This window comes from Aulonocara sp. 'chitande type north' Nkhata Bay, linkage group LG20, assembly GCF_057382095.1.
Source record: "Aulonocara sp. 'chitande type north' Nkhata Bay isolate Kocher_YH1m ecotype deep benthic linkage group LG20, A_spYH_male_GT1.1, whole genome shotgun sequence".
In the NCBI taxonomy this organism is placed as follows: domain Eukaryota; kingdom Metazoa; phylum Chordata; class Actinopteri; order Cichliformes; family Cichlidae; genus Aulonocara; species Aulonocara sp. 'chitande type north' Nkhata Bay.
Genome location: NC_141363.1, coordinates 19,181,542 through 19,207,320, shown reverse-complemented (window position 1 = coordinate 19,207,320; position 25,779 = coordinate 19,181,542). Strand labels below are relative to the sequence as shown.

Here is a 25,779-nt window from a genome sequence, read left to right as displayed (position 1 = left end):
AAAGGTGTTTTTTGTAACAACCCACTGTAAACTTTGACCTGCAGGGGGCGACACGGCATCAGCGGGTTTTTTATTTTATTCGTTTATTTTAGCCGCGTTTCCTCCGGATGCTGCTATGCTTTTACCTGCTAAATAAAGGTCACCCTGACTCACTGCTGCGTCCTGTGGTACAAACATGAAGGTACAGCCCAGGCCTGTTCTAACTCCGGCTTGCATCTCTACATCACAGTGCACAGATGTTCTCGACGTGAAGAGTAAGCAGATGTTTCTTCTCGGTTTGTTACTCAGCTGTTCTGAGATTATCTATGACACACACACAGGTACAGTGCTTATCAGATTCACTGCACACCTGTCATAAAAACAATAAAAGACAAACATTCATTTTAATTTCATATATATTTAATATAGTGAGTCGTGCCTCTTTAAACAGGAGCGATGAATTTCAAACTGAACTACTGACTTTAGTCACAAACATGAGCGAGCACCTCGCACGTCTGAGAGCAGTCACTACATTCAACCTCTCAAATGCATATTTGTGTAAATAAATGTAATTTAGCACCTTAATCAAAAATAATATTGATGAACTTTAATATTTTTCAGAGCTTGTGCGTGCTCGTGGGTTACCTGTTACAGAAACAACAAATCACAACAACAGATGCCTCAGGTGCTTTTATATTGTAAGACCTACTATAACACACAGAAAACAATGTTTTAATAATTAGCATTACTGTTAGCTGTGGCAGAAACCCGGCTGTGAGTGGGCCTCTGCGTGGACTCCAGGAGCACAGGTGACAGATTTACTTTAGACCAACGTGTTTTTAAATCATGACGACACATTTTACAGCAGCAGAAACACAAAAACGTCACATTGACGTGTTTGTTAGTGATGGGACGTTCTGTATCGAGGCTTCGGAGCGTGTGTCGAGTAATTGAGGGGGCGTTTCCGCGAAGCGCGTATCGAGGCTTGCTTCATTTATGGGAGGAGCTGAAAATGATGACGTCCGAAGCCTCGCTGCCCGGCTGTACCACGTGACTGGTTCATGAAGTGGTTTGAACTTTGCCGCGAGCTATGACAGCGATATAAACCCTCAGACTTCATTCAAAAATGTGGGTGTTTGATGGAGAGTTGCGGTTAGTGAGAGTTTGGAGACAGTTTGGAGGTTTATGAGAGTGAGGAAAGTCAGGAGAGAATGGAGCCAGCTAAGAAGAGGAGGATGTCCTCCCCTGTGTGGGAACATTTTGATCTTATTCCTCCCAACAAGGTATGTGAATTTCTACAGAAGATGTATTGTCATGATACTGATGCTGCAATACAATTTATGTTGAGCTGTCTTGACTTTTGTACAAGGTGAAGTGTTTGCTATGTGCCAGGGAGCTGGGCTATAACAACAACACCTCATCCATGCTTAGGCACTACAGAGCTTTGCATGAGAATAAGGGGACACCGATCGTGGAGCAAGACCAGGTGAGCCATCAAATGCAATGATAATATAGCATGCAGTAATGTTACTAAATGATATAACAATATTATACAACTGTTATAAGTTACGTGTGTGATATTTATATTTGTGCTTTATCTTTATTGTCTTTCCTCAGGAGAACAATCTCAAATAGATGAAGACCTGGTCAGCATGGTGACTGAGGACTCCCAGCCATTTAGCATTGTGGAGGACAAAGGATTCAAAAGATTTGTTAAATCATTAGATCCCAGCTATGTTCTCCCCACTAAAAAGGCCATAAAAGCAGTGAAAATTTAGTTTTTACAGAATAAAATGTGAACAGGCAGGACTGAGGTAGCTGTCCATACCTCAACGTTACAAAAGCACAACCACTGTCCACACCCCAACCACACCTCACCTCACAGTAAATGATCATTTCCATTTCAAGCATTTCCAAATAATCATTTCCCATACTGCCACTATAAATATACACAGTATACTGCCATCACTACAATATACATGTTTTACACACTCCTTTTGTTGTTGACATTTACAGGCTGTGTGCAAAATGCCACACTCTTCAAATTCATGCCAGCTATTATTTTTACGTCCAGTAGGTGTCCTGCTAGAGCAAATGAAGCTTCATGAAGCTTCGCGTTGGGGTGAACCAATTGGATGAAAAGCTTCAGTGCTTCATGGGGCTTCATCTGCCCATCACTAGTGTTTGTGTGTAAACCTAAAAACACACCGTCAGAGAGTGTGACAGGTCTGCTGAGCTCTGATTGGCGCTTTAAGGCAGGTGTGCTTTTATTTTTAAAGGGCAGTCATCCAAACAGGAAGTGGTTTCTCCTCAGCACAGCTGCAAAATGCTGCTGAAATACTTTGGTTTGACACTTTGTGTTTATCTGTGAATGGAAATGCAGAACAGCTCTTCGCAGCACGCACAGCGTCTCCAGCCTCAGAAATCTGACCGATGTGATTTTTAAACCTGCGAGACGCCCTCATGACACACGCGCAAACACCACGTCCGTGGATTTCAGTGATTCTTGAGATAAGGGACAAAACACGTCCGCCGATAAAACCCGATTTTGGGGTTAAAAATATGCACACAAGTGTTAACCCAGCTGACTAAGAGACAAACCAAGGCAATGTTTACACAACAAAAGTATGATTTTGTGTTTTGTTATGCATATATATTTACTTTAAATGGTACAATACATTACCAGTACCCTAAAAATCCACTGTCCACAAGCAGGTGTGATGATATTAAAACAGAGAGAAAAATGAACAGTAATGTAAAATGAAACATCAAGTCACTAAGTATTTAAGTCAATACCTTATTTAATATCAAAATGTACACCTGAAATTTATTTTTGCATATTTTAAGTGATTAAAATCGTGTCCAGAGTTTTTGTCAACACCATCAGATTTTTAAAAAAGTACAAAAAAATCAGGAATGATTGTGGGCAGCTTACACTCTGAGGACCCCTTTACCACTTCCTGTTCGATACACATGCCATGGTGAGTTTTTTTGTTTTAATTTCATTTATGGCACAACTTTGTGATAAAACTGCGTCACAGCCACAGGGCATGTAATCTGTAATCTGTAGTGGAATACATTTGAAAAGTAACCTTCCCAACGCTTCCACCGTCAACACCTTATCAACTCCAAAATTCTGGGTTTTTGTTTATTTTTCCCTTTTGAAGAACCATATGTTTTGCTCCCTCATGATATTCCAATAAAAAACGTTAATTTTCTCAATAAATGTGTAATTTTCATGCTGCTAAATATGATTGTTTCTTATGGAGATTAAATACAAGCTTCTGAAAATATGTACGACTGTAACTCTAATAACAAAAAGCCAAACAATCTTACTTTTAAATGTGGTATAATTAGTTTGAAAGCATAAACAGTAGAACAGAGAAGCTGCTAAAAGTCAAACTAGCTGAAACACTTTATTTAAAATATATATTTTGCATTTCTTTGTGTCTGATGGTGTTGACAAAAACGTTGCACTTCTCCAGCAAAAACATAAATTATTAAAAAATGTTACACCTGGGAGACCAAAACATGGTGAGACGGCCAAAACTTTGTGTAACAATTATATGTAAATATGATTTTGAAAAATCAAAAATATTTTTTAGAAAATTAAAACCTGTTTTGTCCCTAATCTCAGGCATCACTGACAAAACACGCAGAAACTCAAAGTGTCCAAAGACTGAATGAGTCAGTCATGAAACAAAATCAGCATCAGAAAAATTATTATTTAAAAATCAACAATGAATATGTGAGAAGCATCATCATCATCATCATCATCACGACACACGCACATAAATGTATCACGCCTCCTCGGCCTGTGAACCTCGTTATTTCTCTGCTTTCACTTCCTGTCAGGTCAGCGATCGTCTGTCACACTTTCTACAAAAACGAGCCCAAAAATGTAATTTCTCAGGCACAATTTCAAAATAAGAGCCCAAACATCTCTCAGAGGAATCCCCCCCAACCATCCACCCACTGCCTAACTCTTGTTGTGGGTGGGGCTCAGCCAGGAGAAAAACTGGGCAGATGAGGAGGAAGTGGAGGAGGTGGAGGCAGCGATGCGGGGGCCGTGGGTCTCCCTCCTGGAGGGACAGCAGGTGGAGGTGAGCGTGAGCAGTACGAGTCTCCTGAATCCTGCAGATTAAGATTTCAGATTAAAAGATGGTTAAAACGGATTTGGCTCTCTAACACGCAGAGACGACCAAGACGTCACCTGGAAGCTCACCTGGTGTCTCATACCTGAGATAAACTTCCTGTTTGCTCCAAACTATTTTAAATCCTGTCCTGATGTTCAAAATGGTGACCTTTGACCTTTCTATTTCCAAACTGACTTCCTGCTGGATTTGGTTGGTCTTTATTTCCTCTCGCTCTGATGTCACGATTACAGAATGTTGCATTATTGTATTTTAATCTGCATGAATGAGCTTTTACATAATTATAAACAGCTTTTCTTTATATTAAATCAAGTGTCCGCAGAGCTTAAGCAAACTGGCCCAAAGACATGTTTCAGATGATTATTATGAATTCAATTTTAGAGCAACGTTAATGACAGACGTGTGGTGGGAGAGAAATTTACATATTTAATAAATGGAAATGTTTATCATGAATGATATAATATTATGCTTTAATAAAGCCTGAATAAAACAGTGATAATGCTTCCATATTTATACTACAGAGAATTAAAACTGTCATTACACAGACCGACCACAGGGTGTCAGCAGAGCTGAGTCTCCGCTCCTTGTCTGCACTGTAAGTTTGTCCAGTCCCACCACGCTCCTGTGCTCCACTCAGTACCACACAGTAAGAGTATTAATAGTATAAGTACTGCGGTAACAGTGATAGTAGTATGGGGGTAAAAAAAAAAGTAAAATAAAAAAGAATAAAGTTCAAATAATTTTATTATTATAGATTTTTTTAGACAATCAGTGCTCGCTTTAAAAACAAATTCGACTGACTGTAACCTGATTTCATTTATTTGTAGTCGCTGTGAGTTTAAAGTGTTTTCTGTAAGAAGCAGAATTATTATGTTTATAATAAAACGCATCAGTGATCGTCTAAAAGTAAAGATTAATTCATCTTTAATGTAGTCTGACCAAAAGGATCCTAGAAAAGCTGTTTTTATCCTTTTAAAATAAAAGTATTCTGAGTCACATGCTTTTCACAATAAAAGCATGCCGCAGGTGAGCATACCTGAGCTGTGCGGCAGTGATGTTCGTGCGGCTCCGTGTGGCGTTTATGTGCAAATAAAGCAGCCGACGTAAGCCCACGCCCTCTGCAGGATGACCAGGAGGGCGAGCAGGTAGAAGAACAGTGTGACAGCCTGCAGGTGGAGAGGAGGGTGGAGGAGGGATGAGGAAGAGGATGGAGGTGAGATGCGGTGGATTATTTGCTAACTCTAACGAGCCGGCTGAGCGGCTCAGGTGGGAAGTCTCCACCTGTTCATTCAGGTGTAGCTGTGCTTCCCTCCTGCTCCCGTACATGGAGGGTTAAAGCTCTGATTATTCCCTTTTCCATATTTAAACTGATGTCTGAGCCTGCAGGCTGCGCCGGCGCCCGGCATCACGCTCGGCTCGCAGAAACAAAACGAATAAAAAGAGAAGAAGAAGCAGCTGTGGAGGTGGAGCCATATCTGTGGGTGGGAGCAGCGTGCAGAGCCTGGTCCATGATGATGACGAAGGATGACACTGACCTGAGAACGGGCGTCTTCAGCACCTCTCGTCTCCACGGTGACGTCAGAGCCTTTGGGTTTCTTCTCGTCGTCCTCTCTTCCTTTCGACGCTCCAAACTCGCCGTCTCTGCTCTCCGTGTGACGCTTCTCCTTCCTCACAGCTTCATCCTCCTCGCTCCTCCCCAGCCTCACCCTGAGCTCACTGCGCCGGCACCAGTGACGAGCATCCTTTGCTTCCCTTTCCTTCGGCCTCGTTCAGCTGCTCCTCAGCGGCCTCGGACAGGTACGCCCAGCCCTGCACCTCCTCCTCCTCCTCGCTCTGAGGTTCTTCTGCTGGATTTTTTGAGCAGATATGAGAGCAGATGGGGACTCATGGAGGACAGATAGGCAGCCTTGTGGGAGGAGATTTGACCCCAGCAGCATGAAGTGAACCCGTCCTCGCTGATGCATCGATGGACCTCCGGCAGGGTTTGTCCAGGAGCTGAGGGGCTCAAGCCAGCTGTGCACCAGCCGGGGTAAAAGTCAGCATCCTCCTCCTCCTCTTCATCCATCCCCTCACACTGACAGGTGAAGACAGTTACAGCCACATGTTTAACCACTCGCTGTGTTTATCCCTCCGTGATGGTTTTGGAGACCTGCAAATGTTCTCTTAGTAAAACATGCATTTCCTGCAAACCCTGTATACAAAAGACGGACACAGACTCAAGCCCATTGGTCAGTGAGGTCCAGCTGTTCACGGTTTGTAGCATTTTGAAGCCTCATTGGTAACGTTTCAATTGCCACCATGTTGGTTTTGTTTCAGGAAGTGACCATATTTGGACAACCTTCATGTCTCACAGCCGACCCTCAGCTCTACTGATGGACTCTTTCATTAGATTATATGTTAGAGAAATTCTGAGTAGTTTACAATCAAATGTAAAGGTGAGCGTCTTTAAAGCAGGTGTGATACTCTACCTGCTGTGTGCTCATTCCCTCCTGCCGTTCGCCGCCCTCTTTAGCTAGCTCGGCGGCGGCTTCCTCCTCTCCCTCCGTGATATGACCCGAGTCCAGCTCAGGAGTCTCCTGCTCTGAAACCTCCTCTGCGGCCTGCTGGTTGCCGTTTGGTTCTGTGTTCTGGATCAAAGAATCTTTGGGTTCTTTTGGCTCTGGTTCTTCAGGAACATCCTTCACGACTGGAGAGATATCACAAAACCATGATGCTGAGGGAGGAGGAGCCAACATCACAAAGGAAATAATGAGATGAACTGATGTAAATGCAACACGAATAATGCAGTGATGTAAACATGTTTATTTATTCATAATGTATTTGCTGCTTCATTCTTTTACTCCACGACTTTTCATTCAATTCATTTTTGTTTTCTCTCCTGCATCGCTCCATTTTCTGAATTTTAGAAGATTTCAGAAAATCTGAGCATGAACAGAAATGAACAAAGACTTAAAAATGGGCGGGGTTTTATAGAAGTGACCTTTAACATGCACGCCCACGTCTAACGGCTGAGAGCTGGACCAATGAATACTGCTCACACTAGTTCGTCTGCAGCTGCAGTCCTTCATACTCGTCGTCATTATTGTTTCTTGACGTGGCTCCTGATGCTCTGCAGCAGCTTCACTGTGAGTTATTCTGCCTCTGCTCAGGACCTCCAGGACCAAGCTTGGCGCCTACTACACCTACATGTGAAGGCGCCGCCCCTCGCCCTGCTTCTTCAGGAGGGGACGTTAAATTAAAGCACGTGTCTGTATTGTGGAGATAAAACACTACAACCTGATTAGTTTGGTAACCCGCTGCAGCTGAAGACATCTGTGTTACGATGATCACAGGGAAGCACCTGGGCAGGTATCACTGATGACAGCTGACCTCCTGCATCCTCAGAGTGTTGGTGCCAACATGGCGTCGCACACTGCGGATCCTCTGACCGATAACACGGCTGCTGTGAGGTTACTCCAACAACAACCCATAACCAGCTCATTGTGCAGTAATGTGCTCCAAACAGAAGCCACACCCACAGCATTTAAACCAATCAGAGGAAAGGCACTTTAAAGTGGGAGGAGCTAAACAGGAAGCGCTGCAGGATCATATAAAGATGGCTTATTGTAGCCTTCGTGTCATGCAGAGCTGCCCTGTGTCGGGTTGGGGAGGTGGAAATGAGCCGAACGAGTCGAACCTTTGATGAAGTCGATGCTCTTCAGCGCCCTCTCCTGCTCGCTGAAGTTAACCCTGTAACGACTCAGGCGCTCGTAACTTGGTCTCAGCGTCTCGGACGGACCCGAGGCACTCGCCGCCTTCACCCTGAGGACGGCGAGGACGCGAGGAGGTATAGGAAGCAAAAGAAGGTTGGTTAATGCTGACGAAGTGAAGGAAGGCGTGAAGAATATTTCCCGTCACTCACTTTGTGATCATCTCTGCTGAACTCTGAAAGAGGAGGAGGAGACAAATGAGCCGAGTCAGACTCGTCACCGCCGCACACAGGAAACGGGAGTCGCTCACCTGAACAAAGGCGGCCATGTTGGGCTCTTCCATGCTGCTCGCGGCGCTCTCCGCCAGCCTGCTGTTGGCTGCCATGCTGTCATCATGGCAACGCACCAGCGCCCGCGCGTGGCCCGTCTTCTCCTCTTGCTCAGAGCTGATTCGCTGCGCCATCGCCTTCGATCACAGTAAAAAGAAACACTATGAGGCGTGACCATCGTGTTCAAACAAGACGTAGTACAGAGCTTTCTGTCACAAACAGACAGCAGGCGCAAGAACATTCACCGCAGAGGCTGCAACGTGTTTGAGGACACGTGTCCTCATCCGAAGGACGTTATCCTGATTACGTCCCTCAGACGAAGACACGACAGAGCAGCAGGCGGGTCTCTGTGCGGTGACAAAACAGCGACTGCTTCTTTCTGCTTGGGACTGTAAAATCAGTTTCCTGCTCACAGCGTTTACAGAGTGACGTCAGGGAACTGAAGCTTCCTGCTGAAACAGAAGCAGCGATGGAGGCAACCAAGTAAAAGAAGAAGGACTTTGTGAGGTTGCAGTCGTCTGATTGGGTCTGCAGCTTTCAAAAACAAAAACGTACTTTTATTGGTGCAAAGTCCAAACAGGAAGCTCACTCCTCATGCAGACACACTGAGGGTAACCAGGGAAAGGAGACACAGGGACACACAGCAGACACTGCCACAGGGCAGGAAGTCAGACTGAAGACAAAGCACAAGCAACACGGGACTACCAAAATAAAACAGGAAACCTACGCGCACGGCACACATTTATATTTTAAAGTCCCGACGTCACTGAGGACGAGGGCTGAACTCTGACCTTCTGTCTTTCCTCCAGGATGGAGAACATGCGGTTGAACTTCTCGCACACGCTCTGTTTCTGAATGCTGCAGTTCTCCTGAGGAGCAACGACACAGTCAGTCAGGTCTGACGCAGATAAACCACGAGGCTCTTTCATGGACTCCTGACACTTTTGAATTCATCTTCGTGCAGACTCTGCTTCATCACATGCTCAATAACTGGATCGTGATGTGTGTGCACGTGTTAACGAGCAGCTTTTGTGCAGATGTTCTGCAGCTGCAGTCTGAGGAGCTCGAAATCACAACAGCAGTCGCCTCAAGGTGCTTTATATTGTAAGGTAGACCCTGCAATAATACATAGAAACACCAACAATCATATGACCCCCTGTGAGCAGCACTTTGGCGACAGCGGGAAGGAAAAACCTTTGGAAGAAACCTCCGGCAGAACCAGGCTCAGGGAGGGGCGGGGCCATCTGCTGAATTGACAAAGTGAAGAGATGAGCAAAGGTGTCATGAAACGATCTGAAACACGTCCCTGTCACGACCTGCGGGATCAGCAAGGAGCTGGTCATTATGTTCGCTCTCTCTCTCTCTCTCCTGTTTTGCTGGGGCGGACATCATGGTGGGTTCACGCCCTCGGCCCACGCCTCCCTGTATTGGAAACACCTGGACCTCATCAGGACCAGCCGGTATTGAAGAGGGGAGAGGTCTGCTGTTTGGCGCTGGATCGTTGTTAAACTCCCGTCAGTAACAAGTTCAAGCCAAGGTTTCTCGTGCCCGTGTGCAGAATATTAACGTGCATTTGTTTGTATCGAGCTTCCTCGGACCATCGCATTGTTCCAGGAGCAGTGTGTGGAAGGAGCGACTGGTCACAAAGCTGAGAGAGAGGGAGGAGCGTGTGTGTGATCCTCTTTTCCCCAGATTCCTGGAGGCCTGCCCCCCTCACGTCTTGTATATAGCACTATCCCCGCACAGCCTGTAAATACACTCGGTGAAGAGATTGTAAAAAACTTTCATTGTTAACTGGCTACTCAGCAGTGGTGTGTCCAGCGGGGTGGCCTGGGGGGGGCACAGGTCACCTCCCCAACCAGACTGGCCACCCAGGTGCCACCCCGAAGCTAAAACAATAAAATTCAATCAAATAGCCAATGTACGATTATGTTTTCATCGTGAAACTCGGATGTCCGAGTGTAAGTGAATGCAGCATTGGCTTCTGCACTATGAGCATCAGGGTAGCAAAGGAAGGAGAACCAAGCAGAAAGAGACACCGCGGAAAATAATTTTTCAGCGAAAGAAAATGAGGAGAGAATAAATGTCCCAGTAAGTAATATTAAGTTTGTTGAGTTTAGTAAACTTAAATTAGAATCCCAAGGAAAAAATAACACTTGAAGAATTATTGCAGCCGTTGCATATTTGAGACAGTCGGCTGCTGGGGGAGCTAGCATAAGAATTATGAGTTATAAGATACAATCCAAGTCGTAGCATTGCTGTGTGGAGCTGCAGGTTTGGTTGCAGGTTAACACCATGCCAGCTGACTGTATCATCAGCCAGTGTTCTGTATACATCAATATTACCAAAGTTTACCATGAGGCAGCACTTACACTGCACCGTGCGGTCCAGCTAATTTCTCTCATTACTGATCCTATCTGCCAGCTCCATGTTATGAATAGAGTGAATCACCCCTGTGCCATGTTCAGTGCAGGGATGTGCAGTTCTGGTCCTCCCGGTTCCAGATGTTTCCAGACTTCAACACAGCTGATTTAAAGGATCATTTACAAACACGTAGGTGTTTGGGGATTGTTTGATTTGAACTGGCTCTGTTGGTATCCGGTTGTTCAGTGATGACGCGACGAATCCTACTTCCGGGTCTAAAGTAGTCTGCGTTTAATATGACTTTTGTGTTGTTAACATGTTTAATGTTTTGTATTTTCTTCTATTTAATCTCAAAAAGCTCCTAAAACAGTCAGTGATCACTGTTGACCTCCCTCGGCTTTTATTACCACTAATCATTTATTTAAGCTCAGTCTTTAAAACCTTAGGATGTAACTACAGCCCAGCCCATGCAGCAGTATATGAATGACTAACCTCGTATTGTGGATGGATTATCTCAGTTGTTCTCCTGGTTGAAGTTTGGTCCTTTTACAGCATCCTGCCATGCGATTACATTTGTTCCTGACCACCGAGAACACTCACGTTAACTTTTATCCAGTGGAAAAAAAAGTTAGCTTGTTTATGTTATGCTAACATAGCTGTGTCGCTAGCGGTCACGTAGCACATCATTATATACCAGCTAGCCCAACTTCAGTAACCCTACAAACGTCACTGCTGTTTAGTTTTCTGTCTTCATTTATGCTGGAAGTGATAACAGAGCTGTACGTTTGAATTTGTTTCCAAAACCCCGCAGTCAGGACATGCTATATTGTATTTAGATAGAAGCTAGCGAGCTAACTTCCTGCTAACTTCTAACTCCGTTAAATGTCATAAATTCCGTTTTCATGGATGCCTGGATGTTAAACTCAATTGTTACACCTGGTAGAGCAGAACGCTGATCATTTTATTAAAGATGAAAGACTTTAGACAGTTTTTCAACTCTCAGTAATGCCACAGTGATCGTTTGATATATGGACCTGCAGCGGAGTTTAGGCCCAGACATGGCTAGTGACGTCAGACTGAACAACCGGATAGGAAACATCTAAAACGTGCAGGATAGGGTCCACGAGGGCCGGAAGTTGACATCCCTGACTTCTAGTCAAGGTCATCAGGAAAGTTGTTGTTTGTAACACAAGTTTTTGCTTTATTACTTCAGAGCCAACCAGTAGAGATAAAAGAACAGGAAGAATGAAAAGATTTCTTCCTTAAGAAGGCTAAAATACACCCAGAAGCAGAGAACAATGTCCGCAGTCATCATTGTCACCTGTGAGTTCTACAAATGAAGGTGTGTGAGAGAGAACGAACAAGGAAAATGCAAGGAAGGGATGTTCAACCGATCCATAGGGGACAAATCCTAATATTTGTATTGTGGTACATAACTGGAAAGTAAAACAAAATCCTGTTTTAAATAACATGTTTTTTTATTGTTACACTAAAACAATACACTGCCAACCCCAAATCGTAACATTATTTAATGAAATGTAATCTTTTGATATTATCCCAGCACCTGTTCATGATCCACCAGATAACCAGGATGCGGTGCCTTTTGAAACATCATGTACGACACCGGGCCATCCACATGGTATTGAACCTCCAGTCTTACTTATAGACTAATATTGACAGCCTTTAAAATCTCATTCTAATAAGAGTTATTAGGGTTATAGGGTTATTGCATTATGGTTAACAGTTGATAGACTTTTTTTAACACTATCTGTGCCCCTACCTGCCCCCCAACAGAAACACGCCACTGCTACTCCTGCGTGCGGATGCTGAAAGGCAAACCGTGACCGTCTCATAGCTCAGACTGTTTCTAACACTGTGAACTGAGCTGCCAATCACAAGACTTCTACAATGAATGTTATTGTTGTTTATTGGTTATCGCTGACATCACACACCTCTATGTGTCTGCAGGTCTCCTCCAGCTCATTGATCACAGTCTGGACTTTGTCGCTGAACGCCCTCAGAGAGGCGACGCCTTCGCGCAGCTGGTCCTGGAGAACAGAAGGAAGTGACTGCATGAGGTGGTAACAGCTGCAGGTCATTCAGCAGAAAACAGCTGTGAGAGCTGAGCAACAGTGTGAGCCGGACACACAAACACAGAGATCATTTATTTAAGCGCCTAATAACAATAATAACGCAGGCAGCAGGTCACTGCAGTACCTTCTGCTGCTGGTAGATGGCGCTCAGAGGAGCCACCTCGCAGGACTGATGGGCCCCGAAGACTTTGCAGAGCGAGCAGGTGGGAACCTGACAGGTGAGGCAGTAGATGTTCACCTTTTCTCCCTCGTGGTCGGAGCATGTTGAATGAGCAGGAGGTGGAGGTGAAGGCGGAGGGAGGGGCCTGGAGGTGAACACACAGGAAGTGGTTAAACACCGCGTCTCTGCTTTAATCACCTGTCGTCAGACATCACCTGGCTGTGACTCAACCTGGTGCTGTTGATTTCCTCTTTGTAGATGTCGATGATGTTCTCCACTAGCAGGTTTCGCTGAAGGCCGTAGACGCCGTGGCGGTCCAGCAGCACTTCTTGTCTGCAGGACGGACAGCGGAAACGCCCGCTGTTCACCGACATGGTGGTCCGAGCGTGGAACAGAGACGGCTGCACACAGGAAGCAAGAAACCAAAATGCCAGCTTAACCCCGAACGCCATCGTGACGCACAAACCGGGCGGCAAACAGCGGCCGAGCCTCCCATCACACAACATCTGTTACTGGAGCATCGAAGACACACAACATCAAAGTGACAGAAATGATCCTCGCTACGTGATCTTTGTGTATCTGCTGTACTGTTAGCTGTGCTTGGTCACCTCCAGTTTTACTTTGGCGGTCTGTCTTATTGTGGTTTTACTTCCTGTTGTTGTTGCCAGCCCCGGCTTACCTGTGCCCACCTGTGTCCTTCCTCACTGCTTTACTGTGATCACAGCTCCACGTCTGCACTCCCTTACAGGACGGACCGAGCTTCCTTCTACTCTATTTCTGTTCAGCCTTTACTAATGAAATACAAACAAAGCCGTTCTCCGGATTTCAGCAACCTTCAGTTTCATTCTCAGCTCTCAGCTCACAGCTGGAGTCGGTGCTCGGTTGTTTTGTGCTAGATTCTGAGCTGAAGGTTTCATCTCTCTCCAAGCAAAGTTGACACAACCAAGCAAAAGAAGATCCAAACTACGCTTCGCAGTTCACTTTCTCATGAATTGCCTCTTAGCTTTTCTGTTTTGCTTCCATCACACGTAATGCACAGCTCTGTGTCTCAGTGAACGGCACGAACAGCTTCCCATCTACAGATCTGTTTCTGCATTTTCACTGGCTTGTTACCCACCAGTCTACTGTTATGTGCTGACTTCCAACAAGGAAGTCTCCTTTCTGCGGTTCAAGACTGAAGAGATGTAAACTTTTTAAAATGATGACGAGGAGCAAAACTCTCAGCTGTGTCTGTAATCAAACCTCCGTAACGTTGCTCTGCTTCACGTCAGCAGCATCAGGTCATGTTCACGTGTTGATTAATGGTTTTCTTTCGTTTTTGATCTACTGCAGAATATTTGTATAAATCCCAGACCAGGAAAACCACCTCCATGTTTTTCTGTTTTATCCTCAGTTACTTTGACACAAAGGCGTCTGCTGTGATGCTCACACCTGTGACAAAGTCTCACAAGTGTCAGCTTCCTTTTTATAGATGCAAAAATATGGAAATGTGCTGATGCGTGATCAGAATTATAATATTTCTGACTGTCTGAGGCAAAATTCCCCCGATTCCAATCGAATCGATTCTAGAAATCAGTGACGACACACAGCCCTGAGATTTAGCTCCACCTCCTCCTATCCCAGCATCTTCCTCTGTAACATAACCTTCTGCCTGTCCTCCATAAACCTTCGCTCTGCTCCTCCTTTACCATCACAGCGTTTGTTCCCCCCTCCCCTCCTCTGTCTTCAGGCTGGAGCACCGGAGGAGGTCAACATTAGCACGGCTCTGATTTACGTGAAAATGTTCGCAGATGTGAGGCAGCAGCAGGTTTCATTACCATGTTGCACATTTGGAGTCATATCTTCATACACAGACAGTGAAATAAGAAAAATGGCAGCAGTGTAGATGTTGATGCTCCTGGATGTGCGAGTGGAGGAACTGCTGGGGGAGAAGGCTCTGCAGGGCACACGCTGTGTTTACAATACACCTTCTCTGTAATGTCCAGCAGAGGGCAGCTGCGGTCTGTGACAAGACGGACGCCCTGTATTTGTAAAGCGCTTTACTCGTCCCTAAGGACCCCAAAGTGCTTCGCACATCCACACATTCACACACTGGTGATGGCAGCTACATTGTAGCCACAGCCACCCTGGGGCACACTGACAGAGGCGAGGCTGCCGGACACTGGCGCCACCGGGCCCTCTGACCACCACCAGCAGGCTACGGGTGAAGTGTCTTGCCCAAGGACACAACGACCGAGACTGTCGGAGCCGGGGCTCGAACCGGCAGCCTTCCGATTACAAGACGAACTCCCAACTCTTGAGCCACGATCGCCTGAAGTCTTTCCTGATTGGTTCATGGTTTCAGGTGTGAGTGAACAAAAAGGAAGTTCATTTTAGAAATGATGGTCCTGTTAGAGTCAGAGAGGAGCAGGTAGTGGAGGAGGATTAGGGCGGGGCTACACAGTGATGGACAGGTAACCTCTGTATGAGGGGGGAGCTTCGAGCGCTCACCAACCTGTGACATCACTGTGGCCATCTTTACTTGGTTACTTGTGTGTGTCTGTGCTGTGCTCACTCACACACACACACACACACACAGAACAATAACAGTGAATGTGTTCATGACAGCTGACTTTGTGGTGCCTCCGTGAGCAAACCAGTTAAACATCCACATGTCCCAGTTTAGCCACAGATAATCCACTTAATCTGTCCGCACACCACGTGTGTGTGTGTGTGTGTGTGTGTGTGTGTGTGTGTGTGTGTGTGTGTGTGAGAGAGAGAGAGAGAGACCTGGTAGAGCTCGTTGGCACACTTCCTGCACAGGTTGTGCTCGCACGGCAGGATGACGACGGGTTTGTTGAAGATCTCCAGGCAGATGGGGCAGATCAGCTGTTTCTCCAGCGTGGTCAGCGCCACCTCGCGCTCGGCGCCTCTGCTGCCCTGCAGGCAGCTCAGGTCAGCTGACAGCGACATGGGCGCTCCGCCGAGCTTCACCTCCTGGTAGAAGCAGTACAAACACTCACTTCACATCAGCAAAGACACAAAGCTGTGACGTTTGTGAAGCAGCACCAGTGACTCACACAGACACACACACACAGACTGTAGTTAAAAGGTGGACGTAACCTCGGGGTCTAAGATGTGAAACTTAAATCTGCAGTTTTTCTAAGAGAGAAGCGGAACATTTCATTTCACAGGTACCAACATCTGCACATCTGCTCTTCTAATCAGCCTGCTGATGAAACAAAATTCAAGATGGCTGCATGACCCCGACTGTGAGGCGGCTGTTAATTGTGAACGACCCTGTTTGTGCAAAGTGACAAGTGTTTGGCAGCTGTGCTGATTCATGGGATGATCATTTAAAATCATCCATCGTTAACATCTGTCCAGCCTTGTTATTCACACTGTTTGGACTGGTTTTGGCAGCCTTTCAAAATAGAGGCGCGATGCCTTTGCTACACTGACAGGAGATTCATTCTTATAAGGTGACAGATGAGACTCTGAATCAGACTTAATGCAATTATTAATAATTCATTTAGTATCGCGGTTGGGACACCTGTGAAGACACGAGCTCAGACTGCAGGTTTCCCCTTCGGCTCTGAAGTTCACACAGACCTGTGCACCTCTCAGTCAGCTGTGCGGACTTTAGGGAAAAGAAGCCAATCGAAATGCTGTGTTTGTCTGCAGCTGCATGCATACGGTCACAACACAAACACCCGACTCAGAGCCCATTCCTCAACACAGTTTGAGTTGTGGTTCAGTTTAACGAGGCTGACGAGTGCGGAGGTGATGATGGAGAGACCCCACAGCTGCGCCACGAGAAAGAGACAGGAAACAAACTCCTGCGTATCTGCCGCAGGTGGAAGAGTTCAGGCTGTCAAACTCAGGAACTCTCTAAGTCAGTGGCTCCCAAACCTCTTTTGCTAGGCCCCAGGAAAAATGCCCCCCCCCCGCACAAACACATCCTCCAACCACACACACCCATATTTTGCCGCATTGCAGTTTATTTCACCTCAAACATTTAGCAAACAATTAAGCAAATGCAAGTAAACTGCAATAAATTACAGGTAGTAATAAAACAAACTACTAACTCTTTTACGCTGCGTCCGCACCTACACGAGTATTTTTGAACACGCAGCTGTTTCGTCCACGTAAACGTTTCGAATCACCGTAAACGGAGATTTTTTGGCCACGTTATTGTTTACATGAGATGAATAGCAGAATGGCAGATAGCGACAAAATACTGTTAATCTGACTGTCTGCAGGTTTACACGCAGTTACTGTCCCTCCGCTTACAAAGGCAGAGGCGTCACGCTGTGATTATTTTACGTGTAGTTTTTCCTGTGTAATAATGTTCAACATTGCATCAATACATTTTTCAAAAAATGCCTCTCTGTGCAAAATGGGTTCAAAAACATAAACAGCTGTGGGATCCTGTTTGTCTGTGATTTGAAGAGCCCAGCGCTGCTCCTGATGCAGGGAAAACCAATCCTGCAGGGAGACCTACCTCAGCACCTGTGCAGGTGAAGCCAAAGGGCAGATTTGCTTCACCATATTTTCTAGTCTTTGGCTCAGAATGAAGTTGGTTTGGAAACATTCAGCGATGCTTCATCTCCTGATTGCGTTTGTGTGGGCGCCTCATCAAAACCGTTATGCTAGCAGCGTCCAAGCGTTCTTTTACTTTTTTCTTTTCATACCCCCCCCCTGCAATGGCTCTGCGCCCCCCTAAGGGATGGGCCCCACACTTTGGAAACTCTGCTCTAAGTGATGCACACAGTTTCCTAAACAGAGGCAGCCACTAGCATGAAGTGGTCCTCTTGATAGTTCAGATGGATTGTCAAAGACTCACTGGATGTTTTACCTCTGCCGTCGTCCGGTTGGTGCTGCGAGTACCCACCCAGAGACGGCCGGAGGTCAGACGGTTCGTGAGCTCTTCTCTTCAGAGACTCCAAATGTGTCCCGCGAGAAAGAGTCCAGACGTCTTCCTCACCAAAACTGTCCTGTTCTCTGAGTCTGTTTGTACTTCCTCACCATCTGCAGAAAAGTGTGGAGGGGGGCTGACCTGAGGGGGCGTCAGGTTTCAGCCTCTCTCACACACACACACACACACACACACACTTTCCATATGAGGAGGCTGGTATGTGGACAGATTAAGCCCTGGCCGTGCTGGAACAGCCAGCTCAGCCTGATCCTTCAGCTCTGGTTTTCTGCTTCGACCTTTTAAAGTTTTAGATCTGAAGCAGTATTTCACAAACAGGTCACAGAGGAAAACAACACATCAGTACAGCTTTTATCTGCTAGTTTACAATATCTGTCTGATGTAAGTGTTTGAGAATGGCTGTCAGATTACAGCGTTTATCCTCAACAGTTAACCGTCTCCTATGTGGGCCTTTATTTTGAAGGGCTCTCTGTTTTTTTTTCGGAGTGAGGTCATGTTGGCGGGGCAGTTCAGGTGTGCTACTGTGAAAATCATTTGTTTCAGAGCTCCGGCACCCGGCTGGTAAGCCTGTGAGACTGAAACAGCGAAACACTCGCAGCAGTTTGGGTTTTTAGCTTTTTTGTTGTTCAGTCTGACACAACAGCACCTCCTGCTGACCACTTTGGTACTGACACATCTTGATAATATTATTCTATGAAAGGGAACCCAGCACTGCACACTTCTAAACCAGACTACATTTTATTCCTCACACAGGATCAGTTATTATATAATAATTAAATCTCATCACTGTAATTCAGTAGTTAAGCTTAAATGCATCTTTATTGTCTCCACACTCTTCTTCTACAATACTTGAGATACAGCGTGTTAAACCTCACCACTAGATGTCAGCAGAGTTCTGTCTTCTACCCAACTGAAGTGCATAATCCTAGCTATGGTGGCCGCTGTAGGACAAATATATTTTACCGTATTAGAATAATATAAACATACCAATGAATGTGACGAATCGTCCGTATGTTACACGTTGGGAATGATAATGCTCTGGGGGAGGCTGTAAAACTTTGTGAAAGGAGTATGATACGAGTCAGTGAGTCAGAGAAGCTCACTAGCTGGCTTACATCTGTACACAAGTGTGTTGCTAGCATTTGGTGGCTAAACTCCAAGCTAGGGGCTGATATTAAATGGCCGGCTGGGCTAGAATCTAATACTGAGTGTAGATTGCTAAACTGTAGACTGGGAACTGCTACTGGAGTTCCAATCTGAAAACTATGGGAGGGTCTGTACGACAATGAACTTCGAACGGGGTGCTGATGCCCTGAGGACTGTGGGGATTCTCCTGCCTCTTGACTTACTTCTTAAAAAGTATGTGTCAATGCCAGGCCCCTTTCTCAGCTCGCTGAGGCACTTCTTCCTGCCTTGGTGGATGTTAAGGCCCATTTTACATAACAAGATGGCGCCAGTGTTCACGGCAAGCCGTCTCCTCCGTTTTTGTTTGTTGTTTATTGTCCTTCTCTCTATGTGCTGCCCTGATGTCTCCACGTTACTTGTCTATGATCGCCAAACTCTTTTGAATCTCCGGCCTTTGGACTACCAGACACAAGATTTTAAATGGAGATCTGACGATCCTCCTCCGCTTTCGAAGGACTTTCCTGATTACCTCCGCCACTTACCATCTACCTTCTCTCAAAGGAAATGTTCACGGAGACGGGGTAAACGTGGCGGCATCCGTGTTCGTATCAAGGCCCTTTTAAAGTCCTATGTTGCAATAAATGATCGCTATTCTACAAACATTTTGTCATGTATTTCTGCCCTCCGGGACCATGCTAACTTCAGACTGTTCTGTCATCGCTGGATTCGCCCTGTCGGACCTTATGGTTACCTGAACCTCCCAGCTGATCTTCCACCCGGTCGGTGCTGGGTGCGGTCCTCCAGAGGAGGCGTGAATCTCAGCAACCTTCGCCTGCTGCGGCGTTCTCCTACCAGTAACAGTGTGACCACTCTCCGTATGGCCTTATTAAATACAAGGTCACTGACGAATAAGACTTTTATTTTAAATGACCTTATTCTATCGTCGGGACTGGATTTCTTATTCCTGACGGAAACTTGGCTTCGCTACGGCGACCTTTTTCCCTTCTCGGAGCTGCTCCCACCTGACTATGCTTTTATTAGCTCACCCCCGACCACTGGAAGAGGTGGAGGGCTAGCTTCAGTTTTTAAAAACAAACTTCGATGTCGGCAGCTGCCACCTGTTCTGTACCGCAGTTTCGAGGTGCAGTTATTGGAAGTGAACTGCGTCCCCTCCATCCTCTGCGCTGTGGTGTATCGTCCCCCGAAACTTATTAAGGATTTTCTTCCAGAATTTGCTGATCTACTGGGGAGCCTAGTGCCACGTTATGACCGTATACTAATTGTTGGTGACTTCAACATTCATGTTTGCTGTGAGGACAGTTCGCTAGCTAAGGATTTCCTCGCTCTTATTAGCACCCTCAATTTCACCCAGTGGGTAAGTGAACCAACTCACACTAAAGGTCATATACTTGATTTGGTACTATCTTATGGTCTGGATATTTGCATCACGGACATAGAGGACTTTGGGATTTCAGATCACTTCCCGGTTTTGTTTAATACTGTAGCGAGCGATGTGGATTTGAACAGTGATGGTCCTGTGCGGCAATCGCGCACGATTAACTCCCAGTCAATCGCCCACTTCATTGATGCTTTCCTTGACTCTCCCCTCTCTGATGCTAACTGTAATGGGGTTTTATCAGCGGATGAGCTTGCTGACCTCTTTTATACTACATGCGCTGACATCCTTAACTCTGTGGCACCTCTGAGGATTAAACGTGGCAAATCCTCCCAACCCTGGCTAAATGATACTACTCGCGCCCTTAGGCGTGAATGTCGTCGTGCTGAAATAAAATGGAAGAAAGACAAACTCCACGTCTCTCTGGACATCCTCCAAAATTGTCTATCTAAGTATCAAAAGTCTGTTAAAGCTGCCAAATCTGCCTTTTTGTCTAGCATTATTATGACTAATAGCCACAACCCCCGAGCTCTTTTTAATACTTTTAACTCTGTGGTAAACCCTCGCACTACCACTTATAGGGATGCCTCCCCTGCTCTTTGTGATAAATTCTTAAAGTATTTCTCTGAACAAATCTCAGCTCTAAGGGCTTCTCATCCATCTCATCCATCATCAGTTTTAGACCCAGTTCCAGCTCCTGAATGCTTGACTGTCTTTCAACAGTTTGAGCCAGTGTCTTATTCTGCTTTAAAAGATATAATTGATCATCTCAAAATCTCTGGTTCCCCGCATGATATTCTTCCTTCTCGTTTCTTTAAGGAAGCTTTACATGTTATTGGTCCTTGTATCTTATCTCTGCTGAATGCATCATTGTCATCAGGTTGTGTACCGTCTGTCTTTAAGCATGCTGTTGTGCAACCTATTATGAAAAAGAAAAATCTTGACCCTAATGCTCTCACTAACTACAGGCCGATCTCTAAACTCCCTTTTATTTCCAAAATATTGGAAAAGGTAGTTCTAAAACAACTTCAGGCCTTTTTAGATGCAAATGGTATTAATGAAAAGTTTCAGTCTGGTTTGAAACCTCGCCCCAGCACAGAGACAGCCTTACTTAGAGTTTTTAATGATCTTCTTTTAACTGTAGATTCTGGATATTCTGTGGTCTTAGTTTTATTTGACTTGACTGCTGCTTTGACACGGTTAACCACAACATTCTTCTATCAAGATTGGAACATGTTGTTGGTCTCAAAGGTTTTATCTTGGTTTAAATCCTATCTCTCAGAGAGGTCGTTCTCTGTTGCTATGGGGCAACACTCCTCGGCTTCTGCCCCTATTTATTGTGGTGTGCCTCAAGGGTCCATGCTCGGTCCTGCTCTTTTCTCTTTGTACATGTTGCCGTTGGGATTAATTTTTAGAAAACATAACATCTCCTTTCACTGTTATGCCGATGATATCCAGATTTATTTACCTTTGAAATCCGATGTGACTGCTTCTTTGCAACCTCTGTTCAACTGTTTGCATGAAGTAAAAATTTGGTTATCACATAATTTTCTTACATTGAACGAGAATAAGACCGAAATCATAGTCTTTGGTAGTCACACTCCGCTAGACCAGTTAGCTGACGCCCTAGGCCCTCTCGCTAGCCATCTTTCGTCCACTGTAAGAAACCTCGGAGTGTTCCTGGATGGCTCTTTTAAACTCGAGAAACAGGTGTCCACTGTGGTAAAAAACAGCTTTTACCAGTTGCGTCAGATTTCCAAAGCAAAGCCGTTCCTTCCTTTAAAAGATCTTGAAAAGCTTATCCACGCATTTATTACATCCAGATTGGACGACTGTAACTCCCTCTACTCGGGCCTCCAACACTCCTCTCTTTGCCGGCTCCAGTTAATTCAAAATGCAGCTGCGCGTCTTTTAACAGGTACGAGAATTCATGAACACATAACTCCAATTTTAGCCAAATTACATTGGCTCCCTGTTAAATATCGTATAGATTTTAAAATTCTTTTGTTCACTTTTAATATTTTGAATAATTTAGCGCCCAGTTATCTTTCTGATTTACTCCATTCATACAATCCCAACAGGGCACTTAGATCATCCAACCATAGGCTCCTAGCACAACCTAGGACTCGAATGAAGTCGAGAGGCGACCGGGCCTTTGCATCCGTGGCACCCAGACTCTGGAATAACCTCCCCGTTCATATTCGCACTGCCGAGTCGATCCAGTCTTTTAAATTACGTCTTAAAACTTATTTTTTTTTACTTTGGCTTTTGATTCTGTCTAGTTGGCTGTTTTAGCTTGTTGCGTTGTTACCTATTGTTTGTTGTCCTCTTCTATTGTTTTTTTTAACTGTCTCATGTTTTTATTGACTGTGAAGCACTATGGTCAACACTGTTGTTTTTAATATGTGCTATATAAATAAATTTTGATTTGATTTGATTTGATGTCAGTTGTTAGTTTTGACCAGCCACATATTGGTTAGAGCAGTGGAGAGTAGACTTCATCACAGTAGATGTCTTTCTGAAAGCGCTGTAACTAAGTTTAAGAATATAATCCACCCACTGTTATCATCTTCAATGCCCTGTACCAACACAGAGCAGAGCAGCTATCTGAACGCTAACAGAGGTCGATCATCTTGTTAATAATTTTACCTCCTCACTACGTACGACTCTGGTCGTAATTAATTCTTCGATCTTAAATATGATCAACCTATCTCTAATGATCGGCTATGTACCACAGGCCTTCAAGCTAGCTGTAGTTAAACCTTTACTCAAAAAGCATCTCTAGACCCAGCAGTCTTAGCTAATTATAGGCCAATCTCCAACCTTCCTTTCATATCAAACATCCTTGAAAGAGTAGTTGTCAAACAGCTAACAGATCATCTGCAGAGGTTTATTTGAAGAGTTTCAGTCAGGTTTCAGAGCTCAGCACAGCACAGAAACAGCTTTAGTGAAGGTTACAAATGATCTTCTTATGGCCTCTGACAGTGGACTCATCTCTGTGCTTGTCCTGCTAGACCTCAGTGCAGCGTTCGATACTGTCGACCATAATATCCTATTAGAGCGATTAGAACATGCTGTAGGTATTACAGGTACTGTGCTGCAGTGGTTTGTATCATATCTATCTAATAGACTCCAGTTTGTGCATGTAAATGGAGAGTCCTCTTCACACACTGAGGTTAATTATGGAGTTCCACAGGGTTCAGTGCTAGGACCAATTCTGTTTACATTATACATGCTTCCCTTAGGCAGCATCATTAGAAGACATAGCATACATTTTCACTGCTATGCAGATGACACCCAGCTCTATCTGTCCATGAAGCCAGATAACACACACCAATGAGTTAAACTGCAGGAATGTCTTAAAGACATAAAGACCTGGATGGCTGCTAACTTTCTGCTTCTTAATTCAGATCAAACTGAGGTTATTGTACTCGGCCCTGAAAAGCTTAGAAATATGGTATCTAACCAGATTCTTACTCTGGATGGCATTACCTTGGCCTCCAGTAACACTGTGAGGAACCTTGGAGTCATTTTTGACCAGGACATGTCCTTCAACTCACATATTAAACAAATATGTAAGACTGCGTTCTTCCATTTGTGCAACATCTCTAAAATTAAAAATATCCTGTCTCAGAGTGACGCTGAAAAACTAGTTCATGCATTTATTACTTCCAGGCTGGACGACTGTAATTCATTATTATCAGGAAGTCCTAAAAACTCCCTGAAAGCCTTCAGCTAGTAAGGCTAAGGCTGCATCCTACCTCTTTCTTACAACTAGAGTGGTACTCTTTGAGAATAAAGTAACGACTTCTGATACAATGTGTGGATTACAGATTACAGTGGTAGATTAAACACAAAGAGGCTCCGAAGCATCAGAAACATTTATTTTACAACAGTACATCAGATAGTCGTTTCAGGCAAACGTCCACGCTACAAACACAAACCTCTACGTCTCTGTGTGTATGTACAGCACGTCTGCCATTTGTCACCTCGCCATCAGAACGGTTCACATCTAAAGATGTCTACATCCTCCTCACAGCGGCTAGTTCATCAATCATTACAAAGATCAGAAAATCAAAATAAATTAAATAATGCATCATTATTATCACCATGTGGCTGCTATCTTCTTACATACATCGGTTTCATTATTCGATGATGGAAATGTGCCGACTCCAGGTTTGGTCAGCCAATCAGGTAACGAGGCGTCTGCAGGTTTCACCGAAGCTCATTCAGAAGCCTTTTTAACCCAGCAATGGGGTCAATGTGAAAACAGGAACACAGCAACTTAAACGTGTTTGGGAAAATAAAACCTCTGATTTTCACGGATCTGCAGTTTGGCTCAGACCAGTCAGGAGTCGACTCGGCCGCTAGCATCGATACATATGGACATCAACGAGTGTCTGATTGAGCATCGAGATGTGGTGAAGAAATTTAGCCCGTTTGGTTCAACGTCGTCTTTTTTCTTTGTTTTTTGTTTTTACAAAAATCAATCTACAGACACGAACTAACAGGAAACTTCTGTGACAAATAAAAGCCTACAAAATAAAACTTGTGTGATTGGTACAAACTGATTGTTCTGCTAGAAAACTGCTTGTCTGAACAATAATAAGACTTTGGATGTGAAAGCGTCCCTTCATCAACACCATTAATAAAAAGAAGGAAACGCAAACCTAGAGACAGAGGGAAGAACGGTGAGGTCTAAACTTACACCACATGTACAGCATCGCTACCTCCGCACACTAAACTACAACAAACACGGGGCTCGATCAGTGTGCACGCAGACACACAGCGCCTCAATCCTTCACCTGTGGAAGACCATAAACATGAAGGGAGGAGGAGGAGGAGGAGGGACGAAGCTCGGAGGAGGAAACTGGAGCTTAATTACTGCTGAGAACTACAGTAGTCTGATTACTCTTAGACTAAAAAGTAACTGAGTGGAAGAGAGCCATCCCGCTGTGTGTGCTGTCCGTGACGATTCATCATTGGATTTACCAATTTGGTAACTGCGTGCTCGGCGCTCTCTGACGGAAACGTGACTCCTTGTTTGATGGCGTGCTCTCCCCTGATCTCTGTTTTCATGGGGACGCTGTGGTTGCTCAGTGTTTGTGCAACACGTTACTGTAATCACATTACAGTTACTAGTACGCTGTTACTCGCATTACAAAAGTTCTTCAGTGATCAGCACGGCAGGCAGAAAAAATTAAAAACTAAGCAAAGTTTTTATTCTCATGGCAATCAGCTGATGGAGGAAAATGGCGGAGTGGTCAGAATTACCAGGCGTGTGCTGGGGAAGTGCAGACTGACAGAAACATCTGCATTATGCTGCTAACATCTGCACAAACAAAGAATCCCGAGTGATGTTAAAGCCGAGTGTATGCAGACTCCAGCCCGGCAGCCAGAGCCGTTGGTGTCTCATGTTTTATCACCGCGGCTTTGGGCTGGTTTTCATCTCAGTGCTCGTGTGTGCGCGACTGTAGGCTCAGGTTTATATTGTTAATACGCCGACTCTGAAGGGACAAATCCACGGCAACTCAAAACACCAGCAAACAGAAACGGCGCAAAAACTGGGTTTTTG

General features: G+C 45.0%; 3 protein-coding genes and 1 long non-coding RNA gene across 12 annotated transcripts in view; 2 read left to right on the top strand and 2 right to left on the bottom strand.

Annotated features, from left to right (window-relative positions):
* LOC147305434 (uncharacterized) overlaps positions 1 to 25,779 on the top strand; it is a 479,902-nt gene that overhangs the window by 37,983 nt on the left and 416,140 nt on the right. The window lies entirely within an intron of this gene.
* On the bottom strand, positions 388 to 20,036 carry trim101 (tripartite motif containing 101). 8 transcript variants are annotated; one of them, XM_086276866.1, is made up of 12 exons: positions 17,594 to 20,027; positions 15,538 to 15,744; positions 13,000 to 13,169; positions 12,733 to 12,913; positions 12,468 to 12,563; positions 8,943 to 9,020; positions 8,133 to 8,288; positions 8,035 to 8,057; positions 7,810 to 7,934; positions 6,602 to 6,846; positions 5,170 to 5,299; positions 388 to 4,113 (listed from the first exon to the last, which is right to left on the bottom strand). In XM_086276866.1, the coding sequence occupies exons 2-11, from the start codon at positions 15,718 to 15,720 to the stop codon at positions 5,213 to 5,215; spliced, it is 1,344 nt and encodes a 447-aa protein (XP_086132992.1). In that variant the 5' UTR covers positions 15,721 to 15,744; positions 17,594 to 20,027; the 3' UTR covers positions 388 to 4,113; positions 5,170 to 5,212. The 8 variants fall into 8 exon arrangements, with proteins under 8 accessions (XP_086132992.1, XP_086132993.1, XP_086132988.1 ...); XM_086276867.1 differs by having other exon boundaries at positions 6,602 to 6,819; positions 17,594 to 20,024; XM_086276862.1 differs by having other exon boundaries at positions 6,602 to 6,819; positions 8,035 to 8,288; positions 17,594 to 20,028.
* LOC147305446 (uncharacterized) lies at positions 10,111 to 15,339 on the top strand. Of its 2 annotated transcripts, XR_015126589.1 has the most exons (5): positions 10,111 to 10,242; positions 11,729 to 11,943; positions 12,077 to 12,154; positions 12,484 to 12,826; positions 13,027 to 15,339. It is a non-coding gene; the product is annotated as an uncharacterized LOC147305446 (long non-coding RNA). The 2 variants fall into 2 exon arrangements; XR_015126588.1 differs by having other exon boundaries at positions 12,484 to 15,339.
* Positions 24,072 to 25,779, bottom strand: part of dnajc5ab (DnaJ (Hsp40) homolog, subfamily C, member 5ab) — a 28,119-nt gene continuing 26,411 nt past the window's right edge. Inside the window, exon 5 of the mRNA XM_086276680.1 lies at positions 24,072 to 25,779. This exon is cut by the window's right edge and continues 934 nt beyond it. The gene's annotated coding sequence lies outside the window, so the exon portion shown is untranslated.